This window comes from Strix aluco, chromosome 9 (genome assembly GCF_031877795.1).
Source record: "Strix aluco isolate bStrAlu1 chromosome 9, bStrAlu1.hap1, whole genome shotgun sequence".
NCBI classification, from domain to species: Eukaryota; Metazoa; Chordata; class Aves; order Strigiformes; family Strigidae; genus Strix; species Strix aluco.
Window position 1 is genome coordinate 4736425 of NC_133939.1, and position 26973 is coordinate 4763397.

Consider the following 26973-nt stretch of genomic DNA (forward strand, 5'->3'; position numbering starts at 1 on the left):
TTGTCTGGGAGAGTCATGCTCCACTCAAAATTCTCTTTAATATGGCAGACCTGGGAAAAAGAATCCATCCTGATGGAAACACACCATTTTCATACTTTTTACATGCTCATCACAGGACTCGAACCAACAATCTGTAACCCTTGGGTAAGTCTCACAGTGATCTATAGCCTGGCCTCAAGCCACCTTAGATTGTTATTAATGTTCTACACAGTTTGTACTTGTGAGTATTAGTTTGCCATCTCCCAGTGAGAACCAGACTTCTCTTACCATTCAGGGCTACCACCGCTGCAGAAATGGTAATTAAAGGTGCACAGCTACGTGTCAGCTCACACGCCAGACAGAGGCTTAGCTCACAGAGATGATGACTTTTTAAACCCCCAGAAACACAGTTTTAAACACAGTTTTAAGTATTTTTAAAATAGGTGAGTGGCCAAGAGTCCCAGCAAAGTCATTTCTCTCTTTTCACACTTCCCGTCTCTTCTTTTGGATTTTTCCAATTCTTTTTTGGTGGTTAAGGGTATTCTGCTCTTTTAAAAGAATTTATCAGGTTTTATTAAAACCTATTAAATAGATAATTAATTTGCTCAGCTCATAGCCCTACCATATTTCTGAAGACTGCACTGTTTGGGTTTTTTCTCTTGTGTAGAAAAATTACCTAAATTACTGGGTATCTTCAATCCCTCAGTTTATGGGCTGACCGTGATATAGTGGCTGGCATTTTGATGCTCTAGAATGGTGTATCTTGAGGTAATCTGCTGCCTAATGACAGAAATAGTTACACTGCCAGAGAAAAACAGATGAAAATGTCCTGCATCACATTAGTACCTATGGCAGGAGCATTCCTGGCAGGAGCAAGCAGTTGCACTCTGCACATGCCCACTCAATACCATTTATGAAGATACCATGTATCATCTGACACATTTTTTATTTTCTCAAGCCTTCCCAAAACCAAGGAAATTATGTAACAAGGAGATTATATAAAGTTAAACATTCAGAACTTTAGAAAAACTACAACTTCAGTTTCTATACAACCTTAATAAAAACAAGTTCTATGTTTTCATCCTTTTAAGTTGGGATGCCATCACAATGAAGTATTCTAACGCCATCTGTTCCAGAGGACCAGGGTTCACTCCTTTCACAGAAATAGTCAATAAGTAGAAGCACGCAAAGAAGGAAGAAGCATTTTCTTAAGTGTTAGGAACTGGTTTAAAAACCATGATTGTCTAGGTATCTAGAGACACAACTATTGTTTGAAAACAGTTCCATGCATGAATGAGGCAGATGAAAATTAAGACTGGACAGTGGTTTTTTTAATGCAATTCTATTATAGTTTTATGTATTTTTAATTTATGGTCCCATATCCACAGGAATAAAAAAGAAGCTTAAAAGGAGAGAAAGGCAGAACTAGAAACCCATATTCAAATGAGAATGTAATCTATAAAAAACAAAAAGCCCTATAGAAATTAATCTGAAAACTCAGAGACAGGATTAATGTACAAAATATACAGATTTCCCAAATTAATAGAACTAAACTTCTGTATCGTACCTCTGAAAGACTACACTGGAGCTACTACAAAGAAGTGTAAGAGCTGTGTCTTCCCTGTGGTTTAATTTGTATGTCTTCTGAAGTAGAATATGAAACTGCTTGTGAATCTCTTACACTGCTGCCTCCTCTCTTTTTTGTAGTGGCAAGCTTCCAGAGAAGTTAATCATTTTGGGGTGATTTCTGTCCACATGAAATGAGAATACCTTATGACTATTGCCTCAGCCTTCATCTTTTGAGTACTTTAAGTACTGATCATAGAAAAAAATTATCTCCTGATCAAAGCAAAGCAAAATCAAGAAACCTGGGTACTGGCTGGCAAGCTTTTCAGGTAGTGCCAGTGAAAAACATACCGTTAAGGGATCTTGTACTTTTGGACAGGTTGCATTTTTAATTGGTTCTTATTCCATCTTTTTCAATATATTCTCCCCATGCACTTTCTTCCTCCTTTCTGTGCCTCCCCAAATGTCTCTTTCTTTCCATTCTCTCCCTTTTCATCCTTTGACACATGGCTCACCTGCCTCCGACTCTCTATTCTACTTACAATGTCTCACTCTATATATTAAACGTACACAACATCAATTAAAAAAATCACATATCATGTATACCAGGATATAAAACAGATTAGCTAGTGATTTAAAGACTTAAAACCCCAAGGCACTTTGGAGGCCTGCATATTACAAAGCAAGCAGAGGCAGGAGAGCAGCCTGATAGAATTCTACTGTGTCTGGTCCAGATGGAAACCCATTTTTTTTACTGTAACACTGTAATTTAAAATTTGTCTGATATGAAAGAACACATTAATTTTAAAAAAGTTGAGGTATAAATATATGTTAAGGCTGCAGGCAGATGACTAGACCCTGGCCTGAGGTTAAGCTGACTAAAGAGGATGTGAGAAGCTATTGGACATGACATGAGAAATTGCTGGATGTGACAGATAAGTGTGAGAACCTGACACCAGTCACAGACAGTGCCGTGAGGAATGGCTAGATTTCACAGATGGTTAAAGGGAGTTATGTGAGAAATGGCTGGACTTCACAGATACTAGGAGGAGAGGAGAACTGTGAAGTGCAACCTACCAGATTCTGTTCTCCCACTGGAAGTGCTACTTTGTGGAAATGTTCTGCAAGGATTAGAATGTGCTCCAAAAAATCCGCTGCAATTATGCAAGGGATCATTTATTTTTAATTAAAAGCCCTAGTAAAATAAAGTCCCCCAACACACCTAAAACCCTAATCCTCCAACCTGACCTGACCTCCCCACTGATTTGATAACTTGAAGCAGCGATGTCCATCTCCTGAAGCATGGCTTGTAGTGAGACACACCAATGCTAAAAACGAGGTACGCAAACGGAGCAGCAGCTCTGCCCCTCAAAGCACTGTGATGGTCATGTTTCCATGTCCAAGCTTCAATTATAGGAAGTCTCTAGAGTAAACACTGGTCACGGCTGATTGTAGCAGTAAGCAGGATCTTCCTCCTAATCAAGTTTCTTAACAATGAGATGCAAAGTAAAAGTTTGGGGAAAGTCTGTAAAGTAAAAATTTGAGAACTACAGGTTTAGAGAGGAATGACATCACATGTCTAGACTCTAAAGCATACAGGATACTCTTAACAAGTAAATTGCTGGTCCAAATCAGGTAAGATGCAGATCCTTGTCAGCCATAGCTGAAGCAAAAGAACCAGCAGCAGCTAACTTTTTTCATTAGCAAAAGCTAAGATCTTTCTAAGTGATCTTGTTCAGACTTCACAAAAAGAGTGACTGAGTCATATCCTCACTGTTAATATGCTGTGCAAAGCTATTGAAGAAATCTCTTTTTAAAGAATCACCTGTTAACTACCAGTTATGCAAGTCATCAGAATGAACTTGCAAACTTTTAATTTTTTCAGCGCTCCTAGAAAAAAAGAATAGTCTGAATCAGGATGCTGGAATTTAATGAGCATTTCAACACTATAGCTAGGTTTCGTCTCTTTTCCTTGGATAATGTTAGCAAAACAGTTTAGAGTAAAACAAGTGTTTCTAGTGGTTTTGGTGAGAGTGGGAGGACAGCTAGTTGCAGTTGCTGCCTGGTGTAAAAAAAACCCCATTCAATTAGAAGTGTGAAGTCCTGTTCTATAGTGTTAGGAATGAACTGAGCGGGGCTTCGGCCTGTTGCCACCCAGCAGAGGCATATCGTGGATACCACTGGTACTAAGAACTGTGGTGAGGCAGGAAAGAACCTCTAGATATAAATCTTTTTGCTTCCACCTGGCGTTTTAATAATTTTTTGAAGAAAAAGCTAAAGAGAACCTTGAAGAGATTCTCCAAGGGAAAATGATGAGAACTCCACTGGTTTTAGAGCCAGTGATGTCTGTTGGGGACCCAGAGGTTTCTCTTTCCTCTACTATTGGGCAATGTAAATGGAAGACACATCTGGAAATCTCTTTTCCATTCTGCTTCAGACACAAAGGTTCTCAGGGGTGATCTGAGGAAACTTCTCTTTCTCTTGTAATCAGAAGAAAAGCACCATGGAAACATTTTTATTAAGTTATTCTAATGGAGACTGAAAACATGAAAAGCATGTGAACCAAGTGTGCATTTTGGGAGTACTGTATCCTAATTTAAGTGAATACCTTGAAATAAGCTGGCTGAAAGATAAATAACAAGCAAGAAAAAAAGAACTATCTCTTTACAAATCAAAAATTATATACTGAACATGTAGTGTAACACCAGCTACCTACAGTACACTCTGCTATGTACAGTCATACACAATACTTACCCTGTCATGTAGTGTCCAACCAACATATTTTAAATAACTATCATTCAGGAAGGCATCACTGTACATTTTCATCCAGACACCAATTTCTTCAATACAGACAGCTCTAATCTCAGCAATAGCATCACTAACAAGGAAAAAAGAAAAGAAAAAGTATTAACCAGATTACAGACACAAACCATTTACTTCTCATTCCCATTGCCCTAGCTATAATATTTTGCTTTTACTTTTGATGAACTTCACTACGTAGGGCCTGCCACTGTTCTCACTGCTGTCTCACTGACTTTCTGTTCCTTTATGTCCTTGAACTCACTGGTCCATCTAATAATTGCAATATTTCTACATTCACATATGATATTCCCATTATCTCAAAAAATTCTCACCCTAGGTTGCTTCTTAGTCTATTACTCCATCTTTTACCTCCCTCTTTTCAAACATAATTATGAATCCAAGCTACAAACTTCCTCCAGACAATCGTTTCTGAGCACTGTCACTGACATTTGCTTAGCAGGCTTCACTCTCTCTGGCTAGAGGTGTAGAACAACTGCAAGGTGGACAAAGTTATTCGGTCTAACCAAAGGAGCCTGCCAGAGGGGCAGAATGGAATTTGATAGATAAAACAGATCTTGTTTCATGCGCCGCATGAAAGCCCCTATAACAAAACCCAGGAGAGGGTTTACATTTCAACATGGGTTTCTTCCAGTTTTCTTGCTTTTTTCTACATTCTGACTGTGGCAAGTGATGGAAAAGGCAAAGACATATCTCAGGCAGACTTATCAGTTGCTTATTGAGGAGGGGCAGCAGGAAACTGTCTGGAGAGATCACCTAAAGAGATCAGGGATGGAAATGATTTCAATCTGATTGGCACCTTCCTGCCTGACTGACATAGAGCATGGCATATTTACTAATAATGAACGACGGCTAAACAACACGAGAAGGGATTGGGGCCATCTGGCCCTTCAGTAATTTAATCTCTGAGACATCTGTTACTATGAGAAATCACTTGTGCCACTCCAGCTGGCACTGCTTCACAGTTCAAAATTTCAGCTGTAATAAAAGAGGAACATAAAAAGCCACTGTACAGAGAAGGGAATGTCTGGTGCTTTGCAAACACTGGCCTTGCTTATAATTGAGATGCTTGTTCTGTATTTTTATTAAAAAATCTTTTTGAAAAAGTAATAAGCATCAATTTAATTCTAAAGGAGTGCCAACAGAGCCCAAAAATGAAATCTAATTAATGAAAAATAAATAATAAAAAATTCCAAGCTTCAAGTGAGAGAATAATTGCGAAATAAGAGAAACTGTATTTTTCCTAAACTCTTCAATTTTACAAAATATAAATAAAATGCACTCAATCTTTTGTTCAAGATGCTTACTACATAAGTGCATACACACAAAACAGTATACCAAACCCACGGTTACTCCATACTGTAACTGCCTATGTGCTTTCAACCTTCAGACTGGTCCACCTCAACCGATGCCGTCGTACTGCATACGATCCTCCAGACACCAAGGTGCAAAGCACAGCTCCTACATGAACACGGCAATCAATCACAGTATCACACGTGACTAGCGTGAAACTTCTACAGGCAAGTCTCTGTTTTTCTCAGTGTCAAATTAGAGGGAGGAAACTGTACTGATGTAACAGCATAAAACATGCATTTAACGCTAATGCATGAACGTGAGGGGGAAATTTGTAGAAATGCCATCAAACCACTATCGTTGTCTCTCTTTGCCTACACAAACACACTGATTCTATCAGCTTCCAAACAGAATCATTAAAACTGTTCTGTCAAACTCCCTGAAGACTCTGTAACGTCAAAACCAAGGTAATTGTCAATCCACAATGTAGACAAGCTGAATTACAAGCAGAGTAGGACATTAAATGGGCTCCTCCTAACCAGGGATTTCTCAAACAGGTTTTAGATACTGTAAGGAGGAATATGCTAAAATATTACATTCAAGGGCTTGCACTATAAAAACTGCATTCATTATGGGGAATGCAGCCACAATGAAGACAAGTTTTAATTAAAACTATGAATATATTCATATATACATCTAATTGTATGTTACTGCACGCTAAATTAGATTAACAATTCTCTTATATGGAATTAATTTTAAACTCTTTTTAAAACAAAATAGCGGTTGAAGGAATCAGAATGCAGGACTTAAAAACCAGTAAGTATGAATCAAGAAGAAAAAGGGGAGCCAGATATGCAGCAACACAGAGTAGCCATGAAGACACTTCCACTAGGGGCTGACAGTCTGAGTCCTCACATCCAAGTAAGCTATTTCACCACCTTATAAATTTACTAACTGTGAAGCATTTTGGAAGGATTTCATGGCAATCCTAAAAACAACCCAAGTGTCAACAGCTATTTAATCATGCAGCACAGCCAGCCAAAAATCAGGAAAATTTATCGTTTCTGTAAGAATGCATTCAAGCTTCCCTAGGCAGACAGTGAAAAACTGATACTTGATTCAAAAGCTTCTCAGGTATCCCTAGGCACTATGGACAAACAGCCACTCCAAGCTGCTGTTTATAATTTAAAAAAAAAAAAAAGAAAGAAAAAAGAAAGAATAAAGCTATTCAACTAATTACAAGATTTAGCATAATAACAATGTAACATCTTCAGTATAATTGAACAGGGGAAAGAATCATGCACAATGCATGTGAGACTAGCAAACAGACTCAAGTTGCTGGAGAGGCAGAAGAATTTGTAAGACACCAGTTTCCCCCTCCATCACCATCTTCCAGGTATTTACAATAAGAACAATTTGTCTTCTTGCAAGAATCACTAACACAGATACCATGCCCGTATGACGCTGTATCAAACACGATACAGTCAAACAGCCTTTATACCTTTGTTACGCATGTCATCACTTGCTTATTATTAAACTATAATTTTTACACACTTAAATATATTTTAGCTTCTTGTCATAGTCACTATGGTTTAGTTTTTTGAAAATATACACTATTTGTGGATGACTCAAGAACATATACTCATCATACCAGCATACCAGTACCTTTGGAATAATTAATGCATTATTAATGTTCATAATTATAAATTAGTGATGTAAGTTTGTATTATTTGCCAAATGCTTCTAGAAAGGAACAGAATCTAGTCCGGCACAGAAACCAAAACTAATGCTGGACCTACAGAAATTAGACGTAAAATATATTTAACCTTCTTTTCAGCACAAACTGCAAAGTCACGTCCATGCAGTAATGGGAAACACTTAGCAAACTCTTCACAGCAAAATTCACAACCTACATTCCCACTCTTAGTGAAAAGGCCCCCCATGATGCAACTTCATAAAGAGACTGACAAAAGGGCATCAGGTAAGAAATTCACCGGTTCGTTTTAAAATTTTGGGTTGACAAGGCAGGCCTATCAAACTTTGGAAAAACCATAGCAAGTACAGTCATGAAATAGGTTTTACCAGTTCATTGTTTCAGAGAAACAATCATCAGAAGTGCCACTTTAGCATATATTTCATGTTAAATTACACTCAAGTATATTGATTAAGGTCAAAAGTATTTAGGGCCCTGAAGCATAGTCTATAATGGATAACTGGGATATGTCGGGTGGAGATCGGGATGCTCCTCAGGGTCTTGCTGGAGTGCTTACCAGTTGCAACTCCTGGGTCGTCTCGTCTGATCACAAACTCATTTAGGTTAAACAGGACCAAAACTGAAAGCAATTTAAGCTAACCTGGCTGATCTGCACTGAAACGGATACTTAAAACCTTAAAGCTTTACGAGTGTTGAGGGAAAATACCCAAGGCAAGAAATGAAGATGACTAGCAGAGCAGTAACTGCTTCAAGACTTCTTGGAAGCTCCTAAAGGATTCCTGACTACACTCCTATCGCTTGTTTGCTTGCCTAATATAACCACTGGAGTTGTTGCTTCTCACATCTCGCTCTTAAGACAGAAAGCAGTACAGACAACCTGCAGAAGAACATGGTATTACTCCACATGCAAATTGGATATGTGCAGAAAAGAAAGATGTTGCAGTCAATGGGCTGGGATAAGAGTCAGTCTATGAGAAAACCTTCTAGCAAAGACAGAAGGGAGGGTCATTCACCTGCCTTTGGCATTCTTTGAGATGGAATCTCAAATTCCCGTCAAGAGACATGAAATGGCTCTACAATAATTTACTATTAATGGCTCTACAATAATATACTAGTGCCAGTTGGACTAAACTATGCCTGTCTCTTGGCCTGCTTGACAATTTCTAAACATTTTGAAGATGTACTTATAAGGAGAACTGGACAAAATGTCTCTTCTACTTTTTTCCTATGACTCCCTCATCTCTGGAGCTGAATTAGGACCCCATAAGGGAAGAAGGGTAAGAAAAATAAGCGTGCAGAGCCCACTTCCAAAAATTCTGGTGAACGCTCACTGCATATCCCACTCCTGGGAGGGATTGGTAAGCAGCACTCCCATTTCTAAGTAATTCCCACAAAGTGCTACTTAAATAGCTATTTCAATAATGTGTCACTAAGCTGATTATCCAACATTCTTGACAGACCAAGGAATTGTATTGTTTGAAGGCATGAAGACTTACCATACTAACAGCTTTGCTTATATGAAGTATGAGACACAGCTGTGTAGGAAAGGGAGCGGTGTGTGTTTTTAAACTTAATATTAAGGTCAAACTCATTTAAGTACAAAGATGTAACTTTTTGCCTCTCTTTTTTGTGCCTATAAGAGACAAACAGTCTTGGTAGTTGCTATCTGTTTTTCCAATATACATAGAAACGTAATGCGTTTTCTTGTCACCTAAATGTGTTTCACCTCCTTAGGATAACACATTTGGGGGAAGGGAAAAGGATTTTCTATGGTTTTGTTTGGATTTTCATTTCCCTGTGCTGACTGGTTTTTGCTCGTCTCAGTCTCCTACCTGCTTTCTAACCAGACTTCCATCTAATATCCCCTCTCCCTCTTTTACATGCAACACTCTTGTTTCTCAGAGTGGAACTCACACGTAACTTGTCACCATCATCCTATTTACTCAGTAGGAGGGAAAGGAGCACCTTGGAAGGAGACAAAAGTATCTTCTCTGTAAAGATGGCATCTAGATTTGGCAAGTTTTACCTTAATTTTCAGTACTGCCAAAATACTACATCAGGACAGGCTAACTGCATTGAATAAATTCACAAACCCATCGTGTCCATCAGTCTGAGGATTCCCATTCAGACCTGCCAGAAGTTAAAACTGTAATAGTTCTGTTTTGCTGGACATACACATTGGAGGAACAGCTCTTTGAGCATTCAAACCAAAAAGATATTATGAAGTAGGACTCAAATAAGAATTCTCTGAATCTTACCCTCTGAAAGGGAAAGGTGTCTGGACACACACTGCTAAGTCAAAAGCAGGGAAGTGGCAAAACCAACATTTTGACATCTCAAATAATGGCAGAAAGTGATGAACATTTTATAATGTTTATCATTGCTACATCTGAGAATCTATGTGGCAATAAACTCAGATTCAAAGTAATCTCTGATATGCAGATACCACTGAAATGAAGAAATAGGCCTCCCTCTTTTTTTTTTTTTTTAATATACATGCACCCTGCGAGCAATTTTCAACTTGTTTAACTTCAGACAAAAAACCCAAAGGCTACTTTTAAGACCCCTGACCTACCAGTATGTAGTATCTCATTGCTACATACCAAAGGTATTACTCACACAGACATAAAACTGTTTACTTTGAGATTAGGATCTCTGAACATCACCATATCCAAGCCCCTACCATCTTGTACAATCAATTTTTGAGTATTTCCAAGGACTGATATCCTGCAGCCTCTCTGGACAACCTGTTTCAGAGTCCGACTACCCTCACGGTCCTGCAGTTCTATTTACTACAGTCACCATCTCCGCTGGTTTTATTCTCACCAACATGAGCTCAACAACTTGACTCTAATTGAATTTACTCTTACGTCTCCCCTTTGATGCTAACTCTCAGTTTTAGAGATGGTAAAAAAATAATCAACGGACAACCAAATATGTCATAAAGCAACACAAAAATAGTCAGAAAAACTGATTCAGGAAAGAGGTAAGGAAATACGTAATGAGGTAGGTACATCTCCTGCATGTTTATTAGAATATCTCAATTTTTGACCAAATCTGCTGTTAACTCTAGACTAACGCTACACCTAGAAAGTTGTTTAGCTATTTCTGCAAGTCTTTTTTTTTTTTTCTTCTTTTTTTTAATGTGAGAAGTAAGCGTTGAAATCTTCAAGTTAACTGGAAGCCAATCTACAGAAAGAACACATAACCTCACTGCAACACTAGGTTACTAGTAGGAAGACAGCTACATTCTCAATGAAACACTTTGGGGAGCTTTCTGTTCAGATCAAGAACTTGCTATTTAAGTTACAAAGGTCACTAAGCATGAATCACTGTGGCAGAGTCTGAATCATATTATGGAAAGGGATTTATTCTCTGGGAATAATTAAAATAACGCTCTTTTGAAATCATTACCACTTCTGCATGATCTAAGGACTGTAAAATGATGTCAAGTTTATAAATCATTTGAACTACGGGAGAAAAGGAATGTTTAAGAAACATTATGGAAGCAGATAATAGTTTGAAATCCTTTCTTTTTTTCTCCCCCTGGCCCTGGTTTTCTCTTCAATTAGCTAATTTTAATACAGATATTTTTCCCTTATATGTTCTTGCACAGCTGTGACTGCAGAAATTTGAATCTATGTTCTCTGTTGTCTACAGATTACTCATATTCAGGTGTATGTTTTAACAGACTCTCTTAGGAGCTTCACAGAAGTTAATAAAGTCAGAGAGACGATGACTCCCCACAAAAGTGGCTCTTGAGGGCAGACTTGGAAGCAGTTACCCTCTCTAAGCAGTGACAGAAGTGGTGCCACCCACCCTGACCCTCTCTAAGCAGTGGCAGAAGTGGTGCCACCCACCCTGCTCAGAGCACACCACTACTTGACTGATTTCAGCAAATTTTTCAGTGGTCTAACAGTGTCAGCCTGGGCATCTTTTTCAGGGCTCAGATAAGCAGAGTTTATTTATTTGGCCTCTCCTTTGTTACAGCAATATTGGCAAAATCAGGCCTTTACTAATGGTGGCAGGAGGCATGAAAAGAAATCTTGGTTACAAAAGGAGGATTTAAAAAGAAAGAAAGGGGAAAAAAAAAAAAAAGAAACAGCATGCAGGCCATAAAAAGGTAGAGTCTTTCCAAGCCCTCACATGAGTATGAGCTACTAGGAAAAAAATTTAAATTGACCTCTTCTTTGATACAATACACTGAAGGGACAAAAATGGAAACACTCTTTGCATTTAATCTCTTCAACTTTATTACCTACACGCCATAAAAGAGGCTTTCATAACAATACAGGGTGAGTGCTATGCTGAGCTAATATCCTAATTTACCTGCTGACTCTATGTACCCATCCTTCTGTTGCCAAGTAGCTCAAGGCATACTGACCACGAACTATAAACTTTCTTTCAAGTATCATGCTTGGGTACTGAAGATATATGCTCCAACTCCACTGTATTGTTCACACTCATGTATTTCTTAGCATGAGCCCCTTCCAGGTTTCCTGCACACTTTTCTCCATAATTACAATAATCCCTCTGCCCAACTGAACTATGGGTTCCTCTTCAACTTCTAACCCTTTTCTCATATACCCTTTCTTGTTTTTAAACATTCTTCTAAAAGATTTCTTAAATGATAAAGTTTTAAACCAGAATTTAAATCTGAAAGGTTAATTACATAGTTCAGAATCCTTGAATTTAATCTTTTGACTTTGGTAAATCAATTAACATTTAAAGAGCTGGTTGCACCAAGATGCTGCAGATGCTCTGAGGTATCCTGTGATACAAAACAACCCTAAATCTATTTGAAAAGACTCCTGCTCTCTGATAAACCATACTCCAAAATAGGATGCACCAGTCCAAATCTACTGGTTTGTGCAATCCTAAAATAAATAAAGGGCACGCACGTGCACATTCACACACAAATACATATAACCTGCTGCGGTTTTGCATTCACAAGACATAGCGTATTAATTATTAAAAAAACCCTTTGTGATGTGCTAACACCACAGTTACTTTTTAATATTCTTGCTACAAACACCCAAAACAATTAACAAACAAAAAATACATGTTAACCGGAATTAAGGCTTTTGCTTGCCTTTATGTAATTAAAGGAGGAAAAAGTCTAAAGCAAAGTTGTAGCTGTTTCTAAAGAATATATGGTGGAAACATCAGAAATCTGCAGTTTACACCTAAGACATACAAAAGGAAATGCAGAGTAGAGGTACTCAGCAACCACAACTGCCCTCTTACGATACACAGTGATCATTTGATTATTCTTAAGATATGTCATGTTTGTGCTCTCACCTTGGACAGCTCTTCTTTTCAAAACAAAGTTTCAAATTCCACGTCTCCCACAACCCTTTAAAGATGTTTTACTGAATTAAAATAAAGTTGTGTGGACGGCTCTACTGTGTAATTAATAGTGGTTACACTTATAATTTCTTCCATAATTTTGGTTTTGATACTGCTTTTATGGCATCTAGAATATTGTATCAGAAGAAAAATCAACACAGAAACTGCCCTTGGCATTATTCATGATTATACTTTGTTAGCATAGTGTCCTGTAACAAGCATTTTCTTACCGGTATCTATGAACAAATATACCCTTAAAAATAGAGTTCATCATATTTTCGATTTCATCTTGATTCTCTTGTAGCTGGAAAAAAAACAAAACAAAAATAAATAAAAGATCACTGCTTATTATAAGTTGATATTCTACAATTCCTTGTTGGGAAACATTAGAAGACTGTGGAAGAGCACTTAATTAAAGGTATTAGTATGTTCACCATTTTCTACTTTTCCAGCACATGCCTATATTGTGTGCATATAAATACATATATACACATATATATATGCAATGCCTTAATGGAAGACAGTTAACATTCTCTACAAACAGCATTTAATTTAGTTTTAAATTAGTCCTTTGAAGTGGTCATCACCATTTTTTTTGCTACTGAAATTTAGACAAGTAGAGACTATGTGTTCAGTAATGTCAGCAGTCCTGTATTCATAGTTAAACAGATAGAACTGTGAGTGAATGTCAGCTGCAGAAATGAAGCTGGTTACAGATCAGGAAGCCCCTCCAAAAAATTCAATGTCCTACTTAAGGGAAGTACTTAAAGATGTTCTCAATCTTAAGTACGCGTGTCGGTTGCTTTAACATCCAGCGCCCGTGAGAACGGAGTTTCTGAATCAGGAAGCTTTCCAGAATCAGAGCATGGGTGCTTCACATTGGAGCACTCCTGACATCCAGGCCTTACATTGCAAAAAACCAAACCAAACTCAAATGAAAAAGGTGTTATGAGAATGTTTTTATAAATAAGACTGTTTTTTTAAAAAAACCTTAATATTTCCTGTGTAATATGCGCACATTTTGTAAGTACCATGGAAAGCTTACTTTATGTCAATGAATATGTTAACACATCCTAAAGGAACATCTTGGAATCAATTAAAGTATTCTCATACTGTCAGCTTTTGTACTAAACTAAATAAGTATGACTTAAGCACACCAAAATGCAGCTTTGTTAAATAAGATGACGCCAATTTTATACAATCAGCTTTTGGAGCAGAACTGCTACTACACTCAAAGCCATCAATCTTCCATCAAGGTGTTTCGTAATGTCAAAGCAGAATACCACATGTATGAATGTGTATTTTTTCCACATTTTCAGTATGAAAACCACAACAGAGCCTTGCTAGTACAGAGTGCATATATGCATAAAATAATAAAGCCTGTATAATTATGGACATATATATTTAACAGATAAAACATCTTAAAGCCAGAGGCAGAATGATGATCGACTGTTTTGACTTCCTGCATAGCATGAGCTAATAAACACTTTCACCTAGGGGTTTATATTTTTCAAGCCATGTTTATTAACATTTCTACAGTATCTTCCACATAAGATCTAAAGTAGCTTGCAAAACTCAGTAAATGAAGTCTTCCTGTTTCCTAAAACGTAAGGAGGTGCTGTCTCCATTTTGTATGTGGGAAAACAGAGGCACTGAGGGTTCTTGACTAAATTGTCAAACACCTGACAGAGAAATTAATTTCATAGAAAAAGGGATTATGCACCATGGGAAAAGCTGGGTGCACACCAGCTCTGAATACACTAAAGGGCTGGTACATAAAACAAGCATATTTAGAGATGGCTTCTAGGAGAACCACTATTTTCAGCATCAGCTCAACGCAAACATGCACAGACTAAATGCTTGTTCAAGAATACATAACCCAAAAAGGAACGTGAATTTATAACCACTCCTCAGTTGGTTGACTTCACAGGCTCCAGGCAGGCAAAAACCCCCAGGAACATGGGGCTAGAGACAACCTACCACAGACTGTGGTAGTAAAATGAGGATGGGAATGAACCAAGAAGCTTCAGGAGGCCTTCTGAAAAACTAAAGAGGCCCTGAAACGGAAAGGGGAAGCTCCTGGAGAACTTTAGGTATGAATCGTTAACATAGAAACACACCAGAGAAGAGAGGTAGGAGAGACTGAACGTTATGAGCCATGAGAAGGTTAAGATACTGAAGTGTACTTTGGCATTCCTTTGAGAAGTTGAGCAGCACTATACAAGACTAAGTGGCATAGATGAGGGGACAGCATGGATGGTCTCCTCCCTCTTTTTCTGTTTTTTTCTACAGGGAATTTCCAGCTCGCTATAAACATGGTAAGTCATCAGCTATATAACTGATATGGGGATCCAGGTGCTGGGGCAGAGCTGGTGTAGGAGAATCAGAGATTCTGTAGGCCCATGTGAGACCCCTTTTAATTTTGTGCGCTAACATTTAAAAGACATTGTTCTCAAATGCATCTTAGTTTCAGTAACAAATGAACAACTCTTTGAAATATATTAATTTTCTCCAAATTGCTTTTTACACTTTCAGCTTTTCTAGATGATGTACTTGAATTTGAGTGCTTAACTTCAGGCATTCTGAGAGATCATTTGTGTCTTGGGATTCCTGCTCTTACCAATTCAAAAGTGATTTAACACCCCCCCCCTTAAACATAAGTAAAAATAAGGGAAACATTCTCTTCTTGACTCTGCAAGCATTTTGAGAAGCTCAGAAAGACATGTATGTCAAACACAAAATTTGGATTACTACTGGCAGCAACTAAAACACAACTTCCTCTATTTTGTGGCAGATTGTTAACATAAATCATCCAGTTCAGTTGAAAATGTCATTGACAAGAAGAGACCTTCACGCACGGCTCTCACATTAGGTATGTAGAAGATGACATGAGAACGAAACACTTCAGAGAGAGCGTGCCATCTCTTCTACTTCAGATTTATTTGCCACACTTAGCTTGTGAACTGTCCCTATATAACTTCATGAAGATAAACACATACCTGCGTATGGGCCTATGAGGGTTTATTATGATGGCACTACATCAAAAGAATCAACTAAGAAAGTGCCAGCACAGAAGTAAATTCAGCATATTTGAAGATGGGAAATATAGAGCATTATGTTAGGAATTCTTACACAGAGCCATTATGCCATCTAAACCTAATAAATCTCTTCTACACATGGCCCTCGACGATGCTTAACACCATGTATGTGAGGACATACGCAATCACCACCACTCCTCTCTGGCTTACTCCTATGCAACATCTGGATTAGTTTTAGTGAGTAGTGATATGAGAGAGACCAAACACACATATCAAAAGTTAAGGTCTGCCAAGTGCTCATTCTTCTTTCAGGGTTTCACAGCCCCATGCTAACCTGGGTATCATTGCTTCAAATTCCCCAAAGCCACCATATACTGCATCTCCAAAAGATATTGAAAAGAACGGCTGAAGGAATGAGTATAGAGGACGTCCACAGACAGAGAGAGACTAAACCAAGTTTATCAGTGTAATTAGAGACTTTGTCCTTCTCTGGAAATGCAAAGCAACAATCAACAAATCTGGAATAGAAACTGTGCCCCAGCTATTTTGACAAAGCAATTCTGCTTTTGCATATGCTTTAAGGCTGACATTGAATTTAATATTTCATTTGTTTCCCTCGCAGTTTGGGTCAGAGAGATTGTTCTTGCTTTGTACCTTAATGGATGATTTTTAAGAATTATGAAAGCCAAATAAAATTGTGTTATGGGTCGTAGGGGTAAAATAAAAATAAAAATACATAATTGTAATTATCCCCAGACAAAGACTATAAAGTCAAGCAATTTTGAGTCAAAGTTATACCTAAAAGAATACAGGTGCATACAGGTAAAGCACCCAGACATCCTTAATTTGCCATGGAGTAGAACAGTGGTGGATGAAATATATTCAAAACTAATATATTAAAAATAATAAATTTAAATCTAAGTCATATATACTTCAATTTTTCAATCTTATGATCTTACATGGCAGCTTTACAGATTATGGCTGTTTGGGTGTATATGTATTCATTTTCTACTTGTCATCTTTAAATTTCTTTTAAGTACAACTCTAAAACTGAATTTCCTGGGATATAATACTTTATTTAGGGATGATTACAGCAACCTTCTAATGATTTTGCTCACCTAATGCCAGACTGGTACTTACTAAAAGCGACTTTAATGTCTCCCTAGCTTCTTCTCCCTGAGACCAGGTGCTATAGCCCCCACTCCAGTGTTTCTTGAAAGTAGCTACAAAAAGAAGTACTAATGAGACACTATGTAATAATTGCAGTGAGCAAAGGGAGAAATGGGCAGTGCAGTGAGGGGCTACATGTGATCCTCTTTTCAAAATCTTTTTGCATAACCAAAACAGTTACAACTTGAGACTAATATTCTTCCTGACTGGTCATATACACAAGCATGAGAACAGAAATTATCCTGTGCGTGCAGAACAGCGCACAAACTCAACTGAATGTGTTAATACAAGGTTTTAAAATGTAGCCCAAGTAATATGCTTGAGATCACACAAACATGACTGCAGAACTCATCTCTTGTTTCTCACTATGATACTCAAGTCACAAACCACCCTGGACTTTCTGTTGGAGGGAATGCACATGAACAAGGAAAAAAATTGATCTCTTCACTTGCCTCTTTTCTTTTCTGAAGTAGCAGCTCCAATCTTTCATTAGCTCTTTTGCCAATCATTTTGTTCCTCTCAGCTTCGTACTGCCTCTGTGTATTATCCTGATGAATGCTCAGGTTTAAGGCAACATTCACAAGAGCAGTCATAAGCTTCATAGCTGCAAAGGCAGAAAACAGAATATGACTCTTTACCTGTAGTCAGAGTTAAAAAATATTGCCTCAGCAGATCCATACTCACAAAAAATAACCAACTCGACCCTGACACAAAGTCATCTGGAAAGGCAATTCCCACCCAAGCGATACTCAGGTCACTTGGCTGATCTAAAGATCAGAAAAGAGAGTATATTGCTCCAGGCAATGTTCTTTACCATCTTCTCCAGAAAATTATTCAAGTTCTGAGTGCTTAAGGTCGGTGAGCAAGCACGTGAATCTGCAGGATCAGTGCACACCACGAAGCCAGTTACAGTGCAGTTACATACATTTCTCTACTAAGAATCATTAAGTATCATTGTAGATGCCTCCATACTAAAGGTAACTCTTAACTAATAGCTATTGAGGATTACTCAATTTACAAGGGACCACAGCACTGTTTCTCTGAAAGTAAGTCTGACACCACTCTAAAGTCAATTGTATAGTTGTATAAAAATATGATTAGAACTTTACGTACCCCTTTACACACCCCTTTGTGCATTTTCACACATACTGGATATGGTATTTTTCATGTATATTTTTTTGTCTTAATTTATGTTTACAAAACATTAATGAGGGTTTTTCCCATGCTCTGTGTGGTTACACAGCATTTCACATTTCACAATACTGAAAAACCTGCAAAATAACGTAGCAAACTATCACATCTTCTCTGGCTAAATATGCAGCACTGTCTTCAAGTTAGAAAAGCAACTACAGAAATGGAGAAGTGAAGCTACTCTTATGGTAACTGTGTCTTCTCTTGTTATCGCTCAAAGCTGGTAACTCAAGAAGCACCACATGTACTTCTTGCCCTAAGTTTCTTGCTATAGTGAATCATTCCTCATTCAAATTGGCTAGCCCAGAGGAAAATCAAAAACAAAGACCTCAGAAACACTATTTCAAGAATAAATGAATTTCTAAAAGTAGATTTTCATAAACTTTATCAAGACTGAGCTCCATGGCACCATGCTGACCTCTGCTCTGCAGGGTAGGAACATAATTAAATGTGCAAAGACTAGCTTGAAGGGAATTTGCAGAATCAAAACAAAGCTCTCAAGCTTGTTAAACAAACAAATAAATAAATGGCACATATTATCACTGGAAAATGCTGCAGATCTTTGGCAGCTCCTATTCCTAATGTAAGTGCTAGCTACGTGTATACCTAACACAAGAAGCCAGCAGTGGCTCCAATAAAAGCAGCTAGTTGTAATAAACCTTGGCTTCAGAATTTGCTTATTCCTGCTTGAAGTTTCTAGCTGCATAATCTATTCCAAATTATGGCAACTATTTCTTCCATATAGCACAGGTCTTGCATAACATCTCTCATGTATGGTGCTGTTTCCTGCCTTTTCAATCAAGGCTCTCATACTTTCCAAACATCTGTCCCACACAAGGATGAACCAATCAATAAAAGAGACCAGAGCACATACCTCACTCCATCGTCTCTCCCCTATGAAACAATCAACCACAATCCTAGCAAATACCAAATCAAAATCACCTGGAATTAAGATCATCAGTATCAGCTGGAAAGAAATAGTTTCCATCCCAGTTTAAGTAACAGGCACAGATTTCCAGCAGGTTATCTGCAGCTCAAATAGTGTTCACCTTTGAATACTGAATATGTAGAGGCAAACTCTAAACCTGGAAACTTATGCCTGCATAATTCATGTTCTTACCATCCTGTTACTGAGCAAGGTGAAGAATACAAGGGGATAGGTTTCCAAAACAGTTCAGTCACTGTGAGTTAAAGGTTTTGGTTCTCAATTTTAAAATCAAACTCCAATCAAATCTGGACTTATTTTTTGAATATCACTGGAAATCTGCCTCTTTCTTAGATTCATAGCAAGAGATGAAATTTTAAACAAATTCTGATTGAATTTGCTGGACAATGGGTATTACAATTTTGTTCAGATTTCCCGGTGTAAGAGGCTGATTGTGGAAAGACTAACTAAAATCAGTAACAAATATTGGCAGTAGAAATATTCAGAGTATGACAAGTGTCTCCTATAAAGGCTTCATATATTTGACATGATCTATGAACATCCTAGGGAGAGGAATCTTCCTGTAAAATGTATTCCAGCATATGAGATGAGCAGAAAGCTATCACCTGACATAACCAGCTTTAGACACCTAGCTACCCACCCTAGTATTGCTTTGTAATTGGAGAAAAACAGTTACAACTAGAGAGCAATTCATCCATCTTATGGGAGACATCTCATATAGCTCTGATGAAATATACTCTAGAAAAGCCTATTTTCATCTACAGCTATACCCAGTGCTTTCCTTAGATGTAGGCAGGTGTGTTGAAAGGTGCAGCATAGCTGGAGGTAGAAGACAGCGAGACCTACAACTATGGCCCAGTGCTCCCAAACTTAATGCTTCTCAAGAACAAAAGCATGGATTTTATTTTTCAGTGGACTGAAATTCTTTGATAATACCATTTTTTTCCACTCTATTCAGAATAAATTTGTACTCTAAAATACAAAATTATGAAGACATCCTATACAACAAATGAACAACTAACAACAAAATACAGGACATAAGCATGTCACTTTTGATTCACAGGATTCACTGGAGGCCTCTGGGTATGACAGGAGAGTTTAAATGAGATTAAATGCCTGAGATTAAATGCCTCAGCATATTCCTTTCCAAACAAAAAAGTGTATTTTAGGTATAGATAAACTATATGTGGTACTTGGATTTGATCAAGATTTCCAGAGTTCTCAGTGCTGGTCAAATTCTACCTCAAACAAAATAAGTAATTCTCAAAGTGGCTAAATACTAGCAACTCATTTGAAAAAAAACTCCTCTCTGCGCTAGCTTACTTACCAGCTAATGTACTGGTGTGCCTGAAAGCCCGGACCTGGGAATCTGACAAACCAGTCAGAAGAGAGATCACTGTGTCCATCATGTATTCATCATAAATGATGCTATACTGACACTGTCGAATGAGCACTCCAATGAACTCGCAGAAGTTGGATCGAAACTTCTTCCACTGTGGCCCAGGCATGGTAAGTGGATAATCACCACTGTCCTGAAGAACAAGAAAACAAAAATAGTATTATCAGTCTCCCCATTTAATTTATTTTGATAATGTTGTAGCCATCATGGTCTAGGTTTTTAAGCTAAACAATTTTTCCTTCAAGCCAATAGAGAATGACAAATAAAACCAATGCACTATAAACAAAAAAGCCTGTTGGCATGAAACCACTTTTTCAAAGACTTCATTACAACTGTTCCAGACTTGCAATATTAGCTCTGTATAGTCCAAACTACACATCAAGATACATTTTTTTCCCTTGTGTCCTGTGTTAGGAAGTGGGAGCAAAGGATGAGAAAGAAATATTTCAAAGTATTTAAGGTCAAAACCTAAAGAAAGGATTGTGTAGTTGAAGGTTTGTGTCATTCTCTATCCCCACTTCAACTCCATGTTAATGTTCTAATCAACTGAATGTCCCTCCCCACAAACTTTGCTTTACTCAAGATTACAATTGAGATCTTATCAGAAAGTCAATACCGCCCTTTTTTAAATCTTATAAACTTACCCTTTTTCTAGTAGCAAAACCTGCCTTCTGACAGGAGTAATGGAAATTTTACTACAGGTTCATATACCCCATACAGTTTCATACATCCCATCTTCCAAAGATTATTGCAAGATTGGAGTAAGCATGTTGAACAGTCAGTTCATTTAAGTTTAATTCCTCTCCAAGTTTGCTCTTACTATTCTCACTTCAAAGAATATTGCATTTCAGTGAGACTGCCCCACCCCATAATTAGAAAATTCTTTTTTTTCTCTCCTTCAGTGAAAAACATTATGTTTAATCTCCTGATCTGTAAAACCAACTCCAGGTTATCCAAAACATCAAGGCAACAATGCTCCATCCTGAATCTCTCCCGCAGGATAAGAAGTCAGTACTATCAGAGTTAAATCCATTTGTACATATTTATTCTGTAGTTTTGTGAAGAACAAGCACTTCTGTTCTCTCTGGACTTGTCTTACTGCCCAGACTGAACCATCTAAAGCCAGTAATATAAATGTAGAGGAGCTGTAATCAAATAACCTTTTACTTAAACTTCATAAAAGACATTCCCCCGCAGCAAAAACCGCTGTCTATCAAATTTAACCAAATCACACACATTTCAATCATACTAAAACAAAGATTAAAATTGCAAAGACAGCTCCAATGTTAGAAAAAGACAAAATTATAAGGCACTCTTAATGACCTTACTGTCTCATTCATTATAATTCTGAATGACATGATCTTAATAAGCAATATTTTTACTTCTAACTTTGAAGACCCAATTCGAGAGAAATAGGAGCTTTGGTTTAAATAAACAATTCAGAGGCTTGTAAAGCTCCTGACAAAGGCATCTCCTAGCATGTTCAACTGTAGCTGTGAGTCCTCAGAACTTCTGTGAATTACATCAAAGTGTTTTGTAGCAGAAACCCAGATAAACACAGTCTAAAATACGCAGCAGTATCATTAGCAGTGCCATGTGTTTCAAAGTGTTCTTTGTTTATGCCTTATGTTTTTGTTAGGGAATTTCAGCAAGGTACACTATCTTGCCATGTAAATATGAGCCCTGCATTAATCTCATGTTTATTTAAATTTAGGACTGAAATGAAAATGCTAAAGCTTTATCCTCAATGTTTTCCTGACAGTAACTCCATGTGAACACCCCAGACTCCTTCTCCCCGCTTACACCTTATTTTCATAAATAACCTCCAGACTAAGTCCCTGCCTGCACAGTACCTCTGGGAACTCTGCATGTGAACTTACATACTTAATATATGCTTTCTAGAGGTATGTATATAAAATTTTTGGAACAGATCCTCAGAATCTCTAGCGCTGTGTGTAACTACTCACGTTTATATGATGTATTTTTAACCTACAACTACATATTAGACAGTCCTTTCAAAAAGCATGTGGAGACTGCACTGAGAATACCTCATCTGGCTGAAATGGGAAGAATAAATTTCCAATAAAGTCCCATTATTGAATCTTTTCTTTGTGAATACCAATAAAAATGCCATACATCAGTGACACTGACATGTGTTACTTGAGGGTCCAATGGTTAGAAAACTCAAACCAAAACAAGTTATTGTTCACCTGCTTACTCTAGCACAAGAATGATGAGGAAATTCATCTACAAAATGCCTGTACTCAAAAACCAAGCACCCAAATAATGCAGCAGATGGATGTCCATGGAATTCCCTGTTTCAAACTGAACCTGTGGCAGCAATGAACAAAGTTATTTCCTTGGTAAGTCCCGCACAAGTGTTCCTCCACTCAAGATCAGGAAAATCAATGCTTCAATCCCTGCCATAAATGCTGAAATTAGGACCAGCACCCAGCTGACTACTGCAGCACTGACAGAACAATGTGATGATCTTGAAAAAGTAAATAAAATAGCAAATCTGAACATCTTCAGTGGAGATGAAGGATTTTTCTGGGCAGTATACTGTGCTAAGGAATAGATAATGCAAGACTTTATCTTAGTTAATACTACACTTGTACTTTTATTTCCCTGTTAGCTCCAGGCTTGTAGAAATGAAAATGGCAAGTCTAAAGATGACAATGAAGGTAGACTGGCCTAATTATTTTGACAAGAGCCTCACTAAATCTCTCGTTCTCCTTCACTCCCACAGTCAGACCATTACCTACTCATGGACTGACATTGGATTTAGGGGCATGAGAGTACAGCAGAGCAAGGGAAATGTTCTGGTGGCAACAGCTCCAGGCAACTGCTTCATCTCAGGATGACACAGAGGGGAAGCACACTGGGAGTCCTGAGGTGCTGAAAGAGGTACACATGTAAAATGCCAACAGTGATATTTAGAATGAAGAATTGAGGGCTGTTTCTCAGCTGTGCAGGAAATGGTGGTGCTTTACCGAGACAATGTATGACCACCCAGCCCAGCCACCACTGTTGGTCTCCTCCTGGCTCCCTTTCTTTCATTGCTTACTATAGACTTACAAAAAAATAAAATAAAATTAATCCAGTGGCAGGCTGGGCTCAAGGAATCAGTCTAATCAGTCGGCATGGAGTCAGGGAGCACAGCCAACAGCGCTGCTGAAAGGAGGCAAGAAGTAGATCTGCCTGAGTTCTCTTCTCCTTTTGCCAGCAAGAAAAGTTGGGAAGGATCATGCAGATCTGCCAAATTCAGCTTGGGTTGCCTTTAGTCAAAGGACTGTCACTGGCAAATGGTGTCTGCTACCAACAACTCTCCCAGAAACAAAATAATAGTTGTTCTGAGTCTTGACGTGGTGGACACAAAGCAGAGGGCCAAGAAGTGTACAAACGCTACACCAGTCGCAATTGCAACTTTACAGTCTGCTGAAGACTGACAAAGATTACACTTGTTTCATTATGTGTTTTACCCCGAACAGTAATGTAAGCTGCTCTTATTCTAAAAGCTTGTATTTTTTGTGACTACAACATCCTTTTAAGCACAGATCAATCTGAAATATTAATACTAGCAATATGAACGAACAGGTCATATAACAATTATAAACTTACTGTGCTATGATCCTCTGATACATGCACATCAGTTGAAAACACTAAATTCTAAAATATTTTCCACTGCTAACAGGGTTACTCCAGATTTCAAAATATTCACTGGGTTGTCGTCTAAGACTAACAATTTCATGTTTTTATACTAAACCCCACAATTTCTTTCACAAATCCATTCAAGTGTTAAGGCAGAAGCTAGAACAGAAACTTTCTCTTAGAACTGCAGAAGCTCAGAAAAGTTTTAGATAATGTAGAAAGCAAGCTTATGTACTAGTAACTGTAGTTCTTTGAGATATGTTGCTTGTATGTACATTCATACTGTGCATAACAAAGAGCTTTTTTCTCCTTTGGGAAGAAAACTTTGACAGTTTTTGAAAAGGGGTTTTTTGAGAAATACTTTCTTCTGTCAGCTGTGGGACAATCCTCCCTTGGGCAAAATCGATATTCTTTGACTTTTGGACAGTGCCTTGGCCATTCTATTTTGTACAATGGGGCTAAACTGAAGACAGTATCTGATTTTGTTTTCAAATGACACTAGTAAAAATTCACTGCATTTTATTAACTTTGGTTGGACGATGTTTTAAAAAGCAAAACTATTTCACCTAGAAGGCAGCATGAATTGATACAAACCTTTCTTTCATCACTGTACACCTAAACTTTATTCACTGTACCCTATCCCACCTGTACACAAAGGCCCTGACTGAATACTGGAATACAGCAAAAGGAGCATCTACATGGCCATAGTTAAGTACGTACAGAAACATTTTGTTGTTTGAGGCCACGAACAAGATTGAAATCCTGCAGAATAAAATCCTGAAAAAGAGCAGTGTTCACATTTATAGTTTTCCTGCTTAAGTTTTTGAATCACAGTCTTGGCCATTTAGAATTGGACAGAAAAAGATACTGCTGTCCTACGGAAAATTCATGTTTCAGAATTTGTTTTCCTCACTACACAAAATGAACACTCAGAATATTTAAGTTTTTTTATATGTGAAAAATCAAAGAAATTACAGATTGAAAAATCTCAAAGCTGAAAAGCATTCACCATTAGAAACACTTTTATTTTGACAGAAGATACCCAATCTGAATTGTAACACACTTGTTTCAAACAAAACGCTTACATCTTTTGGAAGAGTATTTCTTTCTGTAACACTGTTCCAAAATGGTAATTTTCATGTCAAGTTACTATTTGGTTTAAATTGCCATTCCAAATGAACATCAATTTGCATATAGAAAACAATGCAAAATGCTGCAAATGCCAAGCTTGCAGTGCTGTCTCCGGAATCTGGAGTTCTTTCTTGTACGATGGCTGTTCCAAGAGGTGAACTTCAAAATCCAGAATAGCACCACCAACTTCAGCAGGATGAGAAAACTTTCTGCCTCCTCTTATTAACCTCTCTAATCCCCGGGATGCAGATAGACAAGGATACTCCTAAAGCCATACAAAGATATACGAGGTCTACACGGATCCAGACCAGGGCTAACATGGACCCAAGCTAGTTCTTGCAGAGTCAGACCTGGCTAGGCTCTCTTACACCACTGGATGCTCCATGCTTTTATAAGGACATAAGTGTACTGTCACAAACTGGCCAATTCACAAACTTCTCAGTACCAATATTTCAGCATCCAGGGCCTACTCAATCCCAAAACTGACTTTTCAAGATGAGCAACTATAACTACCTTTTCAAATTATTTTATTACTTTTTGGTTTTACATTATTATTCTTTCCTAAAGCTCATGATGGCTTGTTATTCTTCATCCAATAGTTTAAATTGCTGCTTTCCTTGGCAGTGCAATTTCTCATCCTGAGACACTGTTTATCCACTGGTTTCTTGCCCATTGCATTTTTATTTTAAACCAAAAGTATATCATAATATATTTCATAACATTTAAAAGCCTATTTGTATACTATACCTCATCAAATTCTTCTGTCATTTTCCTTATGATTTCTGCATTTTGCATGTTCCTGAACATTTCAATTCTTACAGTACCTGTAACGTAATGAAGGAACAAAAGAAATTAACACAACCCATTTTTTGTTATGTCAAAATATCAGTGTTTTTCTGCTGCTAAACTTATAACTCAATAACACATATGAAAGACTATATAATGCAATAATAACAGGAACACATTGAACAAGACTGTCTCTTGAAGAATTGGGTAAAAAAAAAAAAGTCCTCTGTCCTGTAAAGCACTATCAAACTAGGAGTTAGAAAAATTTTCCACCTTTTCACTCTTTACAACTGAGCAAGTGTAACAGGAGTGATAGCAATCTAGGACTCATGCCATGTCTGCAGTTACCAAATGTTTTTATTTTTGTGTACAAAATAAAATGAAGACCAACTTTCAGTTCCACAGCCACTACTAGTAACTCTCCACTTTTTATGTTGGGTCACCTGGATTACAGAAATACCATGATCTCTATGTGGAGACACAGGAGGGGTTTTCAAACAGCTTAGCTGAGGACCAGCACGGCTTATTGACTTAGGCACAGCATGGTGGGAATGGAGCTACAGCACCTGCAGGCCCAAGCTGGCACAACTGCACCATACGGTGCTACTGTCTGCAAGTCTTCCCAAAACCAAAGGCTCCAAAGGGCTCAGTCAAGATGTGAGCCAGCTCAGGACCAAAAGCAGCAATTGCATTTATGGTATTCCTTCCTTTGGATTATGCCGTTCCCCCCTATTACCTGAACAGCAAAGTTGATAGGATTAACTTTTCATTGTAAATTGAGCAAAGCTACCAACATCAAAAATATAACAACTTGATAGCAATAAATGAAAATTCTTGAGACTCGATCCTAAAACCACTCTATATAAACAAAATATTTTTACACATTATTGCCTTTGCAGCTAGACATTGTCTAAATATCCAACCATATAACACAAGACAA

The 26973-nt window shown here is 37.7% G+C and overlaps 1 protein-coding gene across 2 annotated transcripts in view; it reads right to left on the bottom strand.

The window, feature by feature from the left end:
• The window catches only part of STAG1 (STAG1 cohesin complex component), a 203465-nt gene that overhangs the window by 70895 nt on the left and 105597 nt on the right, over positions 1 to 26973 (bottom strand). For both annotated transcript variants that reach the window (XM_074833498.1, XM_074833499.1), the window contains 5 exons: positions 25995 to 26071; positions 20394 to 20598; positions 17382 to 17533; positions 12952 to 13025; positions 4300 to 4423 (listed from right to left, as the gene is read on the bottom strand). In XM_074833498.1, coding sequence (XP_074689599.1) covers positions 4300 to 4423; positions 12952 to 13025; positions 17382 to 17533; positions 20394 to 20598; positions 25995 to 26071 — 632 coding nt within the window. The remainder of the gene's footprint in view (positions 1 to 4299; positions 4424 to 12951; positions 13026 to 17381; positions 17534 to 20393; positions 20599 to 25994; positions 26072 to 26973) is intronic.